This window comes from Gobio gobio (genome assembly GCF_949357685.1).
Source record: "Gobio gobio genome assembly, chromosome: 24".
Classification (NCBI taxonomy): Eukaryota; Metazoa; Chordata; class Actinopteri; order Cypriniformes; family Gobionidae; genus Gobio; species Gobio gobio.
In genome coordinates, this window is record NC_137120.1 from 32,918,632 (window position 1) to 32,928,977 (window position 10,346).

A 10,346-nucleotide genomic window follows, 5' to 3' on the forward strand; every position below is an offset into this window, starting at 1 on the left:
AACCGTCTCATAAATTTTGTTTCTAAACGCTTTCAATCCTAAAAACTCATCTCAGAACACTGCCTGTTTCTATTGCAACCTGAGCTTCCAACGGCAGCTGCAGTGACGCTATGACTTTACTAATCAACGATTGGCTCTTCATAAGTAATCGGAGTACGCTGTCTTCCTATATATAAAGTATTTGATAATACTCATGATGAAAGTTGAGAGGATCTGACCTAAAGTATCCCTATTTTTATTCTGAACTTTTTTGTCTGATATAGAGCAGTATAATAAAATATCTTCAGCCCTAGTAAGCACACACATTACTCTTTACCGGACTAGCGGGTGCTCTATGTTCACTGTGTGTGTGAACATAGATAGTATTATCACATAGATAATAATCAAGACTGACCTACCTGTTCAATGATGTATGGCTCCTGGCGCCACAGGTGTATGTATGGCCCAGAGTGAAGTTGGTGACGCCGGCCTTAAATTAACCATGCGTGCTTTACTTTGAGAGAAAATCATGTTCCCTTCATAGCAAGACTGAGATTTTTTAATGTGTATTATTTAGGAAACCAGACAGCATGAAGCAGAAAAATGCCTTCCCTCCTAATTTCATCCACTCTCTGGACTCCACGCACATGATGCTGACATCACTGCATTGTTACAGGTGATGAGCCGTCTGTTGTTTTACATCCCACACTCAAAAGGTCTTTAAATGCTGTTTTAGACCCTGTGTTAAGGCCACCTTAAAAGTGCTGCTTTTAATTTGACTCCAGAACATTACAACAAAGCTGCTTAGCAACAAACAAACCAATCATATGATTAACAGTGATTACCTCATTTAATATTAATGAGCAGTGTTTACCTCATTTAATATTAATGAGCTTTGTACAGTCACAAAATCTTTCAAGTGTTGTGGATTTTGTTTACTGGAGAACTTTGTAACTTAAAAAATTAAACCGATAAGAGTTTACATTTACCCAGGGTTAAGAATAGAGAGTGACCAATATTGCCTTTTTATGACCGTTATGATGCATATCATACAGTCTTTGTTTAATATGCAGAACAGATTTTAGTTGTTTTTGACATCATTATAGCTAATAATGAACATATCATGATCATTAGACCAGAAAAAAAAAAAAAAAAAAAAAATGCATTATGAATAATTTTGGTAACACTTTTTGGTTACAATAAGGTTTCATTTGTTAACATTAGTTAACTAAATTATTAAACATGAACTAACAATGAACAACACATCTACAGCATTTATTAATCTTAGTTAATGTTAATCTCAACATTTACTAAAAGTCGTATCTGTTATCATTAGTTAATGCACTGTGAACTTGCATGAACATGAATATTAATATTAACTTACATTAACAAAGGTGAATTAATGCTTTAAGAAAATATTGATGTTAGTTAATGTTAGCTAATGCATTAATTAATGTTTCAAAATGAGACCTTATTGTAAGGTGTTACCATTTTTTTAAAATACTACTACTATTACAACTACTTCTGCTACAACTACTAGTACTTCTACTACTAATACTACTTCTATTACTGCTGCTACTTCTACTACTACTAGTAGTACTTCTACTACTACTGCTACTACTATTTCTACTTGTACTTCTACTACTGCTGCTACTTCTACTACTATTACTACTAGTACTTCTATGTCTATTATTACTACTACTAGTACTTCTACTACTACTACTACTACTTCTACTACTACTAATAATAATATGATAAATAAATAATATTGATGGAACAATATCCAATGTTGGTGTTATTTAATATTTATTACTAGTATTCATAATGCATATATGTAATAAAAATTAATATTATTATAATATTAATAAATAATATTAACAACAGTATTCATTATTATTATTAATGATACTATTAATATTGATGTTGATCAAATAAATGCATATTATATTTATTATTAGCATTAAATATATTGATAAATAATATTAACAACAATATTCAAAACAAATGTATAAAATTAATATGTGTATTAAAAATGTATGATAATAAATAAATTATTTGAATGCATATATTTCATAATAATAATAATAATGTTCATTATTATTATTATTAGTTATAGTAGTAGTAATAAATCTTAATAATTCACATTGCATATATTTGATAGTAATTATAAAATAATATTTATAATAAATTATATTAGCAAACAGTATTCATGTATATTTATTATTATTCATTGTTGTGTTAAATGTTCTATGAACAAGTACCTTTTTCTTTAAGTACTCTGTTTTCTTCAAACATGCAGGGCTGGTCTCACGTTTGTGTCCGTCCATGACTGTTATTGGACCCATGCTCTGACGGTGGACACCATGAACCGGGTGTGTAAGGAACGGAGCGTTTTTCAATGCATATTCTTTCAACAGGAATGACTGAGGGGACCCACCATGTCAGCTTAACGGCCAGATGTTTGCACGCTGAGTTCACCATATGTTCAATAAGCAACCCTGTCAGCATGGGTTATTTCCATAACGAATGGCCATACCTCTCATCTTCTCAACTGCTCCATTAGACTTGTCTTCAAATACAAACATTAATTTAGTTTATCTTTTTATATTATTTACAACAGATCCGTTTTAGACCCAGATTATTTTGAAAGGAATAATCCACCCCAAAATGAAAGTTATGTCATCATTTACTCATGGCTGTACTTATCAATCACCTTCATTTAAGTTTCACCTCCATGTGGCACTTTACAATGAACTTCTGAAGCTTAAGAGCTCCATCTGTTCCCTTAAACCATATTCAGCTGTCTGAACTGAAACTTTTATCTTTCCCCATCCTCTCCTTCTGTGAGCGGTCTATTGTCTGCGAGTCTTTCCCTGACATGCTTTTGTGACCACAGATTCCTCTTAAAATGGGAAAGTTGTGAGGTGAAACGTCGGTGAAAAGGGAAGCGAGAGGGAGATAGCATTGAAGCTGGGGCATTAGTGTGCATAATGATTGACTGAGTGCTCTTTGTCGCTCCTCAGGTGTGTCGTGAGCAGTTCGTGGCTCTGCATAGTCAGCCCATTCTAGAGGAGCTGTCCGAGTTTCTTCTGCAGAAATATTGCAGCAGTCCTCCGTAAGTCCCATTGCACAATGCCGGTTTTTAAAGGAACACTCCACTTTTTTTAAAAATAGGCTCATTTTCCAACTCCCCTAGAGTTAAACAGTTGAGTTTTACCGTTTTCGAATCAATTCGGGCGATCTCCGGGTCTGGTGGTAGCACTTTTAGCATAGCTTAGCATAGATAATTGAATCTGATTAGACCATTAGCATCTCGCTCAAAAATTTGCTGCCGTACCAATGGGTGCAGTAGGGATGAAACGATTACCGGTTTCACGATAAACCACGATAAAATTTAGTGACGGTTAGTAATATCGTATAAAATTTTATTATCATTAAAACCGCGTGTGATTATCACGGTTGTGAAAACTCGCGGTAAATCCTGTGTAGTCAGCGTCAGTCAGGCGCAGCACCGCTGTTTTTTGAATGATAAGAAATGGCAGAAGGCAGTGACAGCACTTCTGGGGATTGTTCAGCCTCTAAAAGGACCAAATCTGAGGTGTGGTCATATTTTGGCTTTTACAAAAGTCCTGAGGGAAACTTAATCTAAGATGGTCACCCTGTCTGCAGAACATGCCAGAAGAAAGTCACTGTAATAGGGAAAACACTTCAAAACTACGAACGGCAAGTGGACTTTGACCTCAATACCAAAACTACATCTGGGAAATAATAACGTGAAGCGAACGAACAAATTTAGTCAAGACTAACATTTAAGGGATAATAATCAGGGCTTGACATTAACAACCGCCATTTGCGGGTGTAACGTTATTTCGGCTGCACACTAGTCACTCTGGCTGTTGAACTTATAATAGTCTTCTCAAAAGCCATCTGTTATAATCGCGTTGCGCATTATAACCACTCACACGTGTTTCTATTGAGTTTATGAATGCAATGTCTCATAATCAGAGGCGTTCAGATTAGCCGGAGTTTCATTCAGAGCGCGCGCCGCTCTTACTCGCTGAAATCTACACTAAAAGCAGAGATAAACGTGCGATGTATGCAGGAGATTCATTCATCATATAGTGGTTGTACTGTTTTTGTTCTATTTCAGCAGCGAAAATGGTTTTAAAAACACAGCAGAAGCACAGCGCGTCTGATATGACTGGCATAACGCTGGTGAATTTAGGGACCGTCTCTAAAGTTACATACAACATTGGTAACGTTACACGTTTCAAACTTCAGCATTTGAAGAGAATGACAGTCATAAAACTGACTGTAAAGTGATCATTTAGGTGTCAGGTATGATGCACACATTTTGATATTTAATAAAATAAACTGTCAAATCATATGGAAATATGGATATGCATTATTTCACTTGGATACTGTTTGGGCTCTAACACAAAATATGCTAGATTTAAATGCATCATTGCTGAACACTGTAAATATATTATCAAGCAATATTCTCATCAGAGATAATATTAGAGATTATATTTACGACAAATTATTATTATTTATGCGTTATGCGTTGCTATTGACGTTGGCCATTAAGGAAGGAAATCCCACAGAATCTAGCTTAAAAAGTGCATAGAGCTGCTTGATTTATTTGTTGTTTGTTGATTTTCAAATATAAAAATTGTTGAAATGTTTTAAGTGTGTGCATCAGTTCTTTTTGAACACTTTCATCTCGTTTGAACAAAACCGTGATAATATTGATAACCGTGATAAATTGGGTCACTATAATCGTGATGTTAAATTTCCATACCGTTTCATCCCTAGGGTGCAGCGGCGCAATGATATTACGCAGCGCCTGAAAATAGGCAACTCAACATAACCAACGTGACAACCTGCTTGCACAGGGAGCGTGCTGGGGACTATTTTCAGGCACTGCGTAATATCATGATGCTAACGGTCTAATCAGATTCAATGATCTATGCTAAGCTATGCTAAAAGTGCTACCGCCAGACCCAGAGATTGGCTGAATGGATTCGAAAACGGTAAAACTCAACTGTTTAACTCTAGGGGAGTTGAAAAATGAGCCTATTTTCAAAATGTGTCATTTAAAAACCAATGAAATGTCCAATATTGGCCAATTTGGCTTTTAAGGATGCCATGATATTTAAATTCTGGTACCAATAAGTATTTTTACATTGTAGCCAATCAGTCCTTCCAGAAAAATGCGACTTTTTTTTGTGATTGTTGTGGACAAAAATCCTATATTATGCGGCACGTTTTCTTAAAAAATGCGATGGAAAATGCGGGATATTTATGCAATTTTATGCGATAAAATTGCGGGAACTTGCAAAAACTGCTGTTTGATGAAAAAGAGAAAAAAACACTACATCACAGAAAGTGCTGGGAATATTTAAGTTCTCATCTTGTTTTATTGAAGACCTTAATAAACACATGGCTCAAATTTACAAAACATTGAGTCAAACAAGTTCTGTAGCTTTAAAAAAGGAATATGCTACAACTTCTGAAAAAAATTAATAAATTACTTCCTGTTTTACAGAGGTAGCTATACAAAACAGACATCTGAGTGCTTCCAATGCACAAAGTGAAATCTCTTAAAGGGTTAGTTCATTAATGACTTCCCCTCATGTCGTTGGACACCCGTAAGACCTCCGTTCATCTTCGGAACACAAATTAAGATATTTTAGTTTAAATCTGATGGCTCAGAAAGGCCTCCATTGGCACAATGCACTTTACACTCTCAAAACCCATAAAAGGTACTAAAGACGTCGTTACAAAGTCCATCTCACTACAGTGGTTCTACAATAACTTTATGAAGCGACGAGAATAGTTTTTGTGCGCAAAAAAAACCTAAATAACGACTTGTATAGTGATGACCGATTTCAAAAAACAGAATCATGAAGCTTCGAAGCGTTATGAATCAGCGAGTCGATTCATGATTCGGATCGTGTGTCAAACTGCTGAAATACGTGACTTTGGCAATCCAAACCGCTGAATCGACTCACTGATTCATAACGCTTCGAAGCTTCATGATGCTGTTTTTTGAAATCGGTCAACACACCGGGAAACTGCTTTGCGCTGTCTTTTGCTGTTATTTTTGTTGGCAAATGGGAATTTGCGTGCTTCATCATGGTTTCACCGATATCTGCAGCTTTTCGATGACGTTCACGTCGGGTAATTGCGTCACTTCAAAACGTTCCCATGGCAAGGGGGAAATGGCGGCTCTTGTGTGAAGTAAACAAACATTTTTCAACTTTCTGCAAATATATATGACTAATTTGCAACGAAAATGCGGGGATTATGAAATCATGCTAGCCACGCATATTTTGCACGCGGAAATAGGCAATTTTCGCTGCGTATTTGAAAAAATGCGGCCCCCGCATAAATATGCGGACTTTGGCTGATTATGCATTAAATCATGCGCTCGCATAATCGCGTTTTTCTGGAGAGACTGGCCAATATAATACAATAATAACAATACACTAAAATCTAAAATAAGTAGTTTGTGTGCTCCAAAATTAGTTTTTGAATAAAATACAATAAACATAAAAAACCACAAATATCATCTAATAACTTATATATTGCTGGTATGAATGAATGAATAAGGTTCGGTTTATTTGAGTCATTTTTTCACTCTCATAGGGTTTTATCCAGGCCAAAGAAGATTCAAGAATACTATAAGATGGTGCAGCTTTTGTCCAGCGTTCCTCAAACAGGTGAGTTAAACCCCGTCGCTTTCTGACACACAGACCAGCGGCTCGACATCATCTGATTGACAGCTTGTCAGGTTTAGGGCAGCTTTTTACATAACGCGCCGTCCCGCAGAACCACACATGTGATTTTATGTTCATCAGCGAGATAGATTTCATTAAACTGATGACAATTAATTCTGTCAACTGGTTAATCTGTTTATGTAACACGGGCCGGAAGGAAACACACCGGACAGCATGAGTGCACTGTCGCACACATCTGGCACATCAAAACCCTGATTCAGCAGAGACAATATTGAGGGGAGCTTTTACAACGTGCTTAAAATGTCAGTAAAAACAAGAAACATGATGATTCATTCACCGTGTATACCACCGTATGACACACACTTTTTATAACTGTAATAAAACAGCTTAATATTATAAGTAATGATAGAAAAATGTATTAAAGGCGAGCGTGCTATTGAAGTCACGCTTAGTATTCTTCCAGCACTCCACCTTATTTGCACTAATGAAATTGTGTCCCCGAGGAGTGTGTCCGTCCATTTGTGTTTCCTCTGCTCTGTTCTTCAGACCAAGGTGACGTCTTGTGCCTTTGTGCACGTGTAGCCCACCCACGATTGTTTGCATAAGAAGTCAGTCGCTGCTGACCTTCTTAAGCGTTTTGTCTATATTTATATGTCCTGTAGGCTTCATTTCATGTTTTCAAGTACAAATGAAATTGATTGATTAAATGGAGTGTCATGGTATTGTTTAATATGCCTACGTTTTTCGGTTTTATTGATTTCAGGTTCTACAAATTGAAATGACAGATTTTTAGAAACAGTTACTTGTACAACAGCATTTTTGGTCCATCTCTCTTGGTCATAGTTTTTAAAAATGTATTTTACAGGGAAATTAAGCTCCCCCACTCCCCTTTTTTGAAAACGTTGCATATGAAAACGTGTTATGTGTCAGTTTTCAACATTGATAACAATAATAAATGTTTCTTGAGCACTGAATCAGCATATTAGAAGGATTTCTGAAGGATCATGTGACACTGAAGACTGGAGTAATGATGCTGATTGCCATCAATTCAGCTTTGCCATCACAGGAATACATATAATTTTTAAATATATGAAAATAGAAAACAGTTATTTTAAATTGATATTTCACAATAGCATAGGAGACCTTAGTAGCCTTATAATAAAAATATTTACATTGTAAAGTGTGTTTGTAAATTACAATTGTAAGGGTAGATTATAATTTTAGTATTTATTGAATTTTCATTTATGTGTTCAGGCATACTTTTTATTTCTTCAGATATTACAGTAATGAGAAATTATAATAAATATATATATGACAAAATATAATTTCTTATTTTTGTCTTATTTTTTAATTATATAAGTAGTTCAATGTATACACTACTAAGTTGTTTTTTAAGAAATCTTGTTAATTTATTAAAAGTGACAGTAAATAAATGTTTTAATCTTTCAAAATATTTTTTTTTTATTATTTTATTTTGACATTTTTATTCATCAAATACTACTGAAAAAAGCTGTCATTGTTTCAACAAAAATATTAACTGTTTTTGACATTGATAAAATGGTAACACTTTACGATAAGGTTCGTTAGTTAACAACATTAGTTAACATGAACTAATAATTAACTGCACTTATACAGCATTTATTTATCTTTGTTCATGTTAATTTCAACATTTACTAATGCATTATTAAAATCTTGTTAACATTAGTTAATGCACCGTGAACTAACATGAACAAACCATGAACAGCTCGGATTTTTATTAACTAACGTTAACAAAGATTAACTAATGCTGAACAGAGGTGTTGTTCATGGTTAGTTCATGTTAACTAATGCATTAACTAATGTTAACTAATACAACCTTATTGTAAAGTGTTACCGATAAAATTAATAAATGTTAATAATAAAATTAAAAAAAGAAAAAAATTTTTTTTACTGAAAATTCAGCTTTGTATCACAAGAATAAATTACATTTTAAAATTTAATCAAATAGAAAACCATTGTTTTAAATTGTAATAATATTACACTATTATAGTTTAGTAATATTATAGTTTTTCTGTATTTTTTGATCAAATAAATACAGCCATGGAGGCCATAAGAGACTTCTTTAAAAAAAACATTTAAAAAAAACGTACTGTCCCCAATACTAAAACTATAAAAAGCACACACTAATTAAGACACCAAGTAGGCAAAGTTATGATTACAAAATAAAAAAAAATGGCAGTTTAAATCAGTGCTAAACTCAACTGTTCTGTTTTCATAGTTACATATGTCATGCTAAAAGCCTGTAATCATCTCGCTTCTCTCTTGTAGGTGATTTCGACCTGGAAAAGGTTAAAGAATCCGTGTATTTCTTCAGCTGAGGAGCGTATCGTGAACTGACGGACAGCTTTCATCAGGAGGCTGAGAGCCCTCCACAGACCTCATCAAAACAAGACTGCTGCTTTTTACCACATCGAAAGACTGCATGACTGAGACTGGATTGGTTGATCTGGTAGATAAGTGAGTGTGTGTGAGTGAGTGAGTGAGTGAGTGAGTGAGTGAGTGTGTGCGTCTGTCTTGTCATATTATCATAAAGACATCACTTAAGCACTGAAGCAGAGTTCTGACGGAGGTAAACAGCAGGAGTCGCCCTTGTGTGCGAGTACGGGAGCGTGGAAGCGTATACGAGATCTCTTGGCATGGAGCGAGAACGCTCTCTCGGCGGGGCTCTGATCCGCTCCTTCACTCCTGAGTGCTAACACGGAGCTGATTAACCACATGATTTTGGCTCTCATCGATTTCAAGGCAACCCCGTCTGAAAGGCCCTCTCTGACATTTCCACTTGGACATGATTTACTCCCAGCATCCCCCCACAGCTGGCGGCTCTCACATTCAAACTAGTGGAAAAAACGAGAGGATGTTTGTGATAATAGATCAGAGCACCTTTAGGACGGCTTTGGATGGCGTTTGACCTTGTGCCGTCCTTTTTTTAAAGACTTGAGAGCACTTAAATGACTGTTTTACGAAACAAAGACGTTTTGATCGGTTGGGTGCTTGTCGGACAATTTACACATGGCATTCAGCGAGAAATAAAGTCAATATTTTTGCACTCTGGGTCTGCGAAAGGTTAATTGTTATTGAAATTTCAAGAGCCAATAGCTTGCTTCAGCAACTCTTTTCTGTTTTCTGGATTTTGGCAGCGTTTTGTTACAAAGGACGAAGCAAAACAAAACCAATCCAATGCAAGGCTACTTGATTACACGAGAACTGATGTCAAAAGAGCTGCTCAATCATTTCCTGACATCTCGAACAACCTCTGCGTAGGAAGTTACCCTTACAATAATAATAGCTTATGGGCTTAGAGCTATTTGCTGCCACATATTGGTTTTAAGACGCTTAACATCAGTGTTTCCTGAAGCTACAGGCGAAACAAATTCAATTTCATCTAAGCAGAGTTTGCAGTGTGATCAGATAAACACACCATTCTCTACAGCACAACCACCAGTGTAATGCAATTCATGAACAATTGACTCTTATAAATTGGTTCTATTAATGAATCACTCATGAAACTATACAAATCATTTAAACAAAACCTCAGCTGAATGAATTACTGATGCTGTGTCCCAATTACTTATACTACGTCTTCTT

The 10,346-nt window shown here is 35.4% G+C and overlaps 1 protein-coding gene across 1 annotated transcript in view; it reads left to right on the forward strand.

Moving 5' to 3' along the window:
• polrmt (polymerase (RNA) mitochondrial (DNA directed)) overlaps positions 1 to 9,812 on the forward strand; it is a 69,916-nt gene extending 60,104 nt beyond the window's left edge. Inside the window, exons 17-21 of the mRNA XM_079807866.1 lie at positions 557 to 655; positions 2,279 to 2,351; positions 3,003 to 3,094; positions 6,631 to 6,704; positions 9,030 to 9,812. Coding sequence (XP_079663992.1) covers positions 557 to 655; positions 2,279 to 2,351; positions 3,003 to 3,094; positions 6,631 to 6,704; positions 9,030 to 9,079 — 388 coding nt within the window. The 3' untranslated portion in view covers positions 9,080 to 9,812. The remainder of the gene's footprint in view (positions 1 to 556; positions 656 to 2,278; positions 2,352 to 3,002; positions 3,095 to 6,630; positions 6,705 to 9,029) is intronic.
• The last annotated feature ends 534 nt before the right edge of the window (positions 9,813 to 10,346 follow it).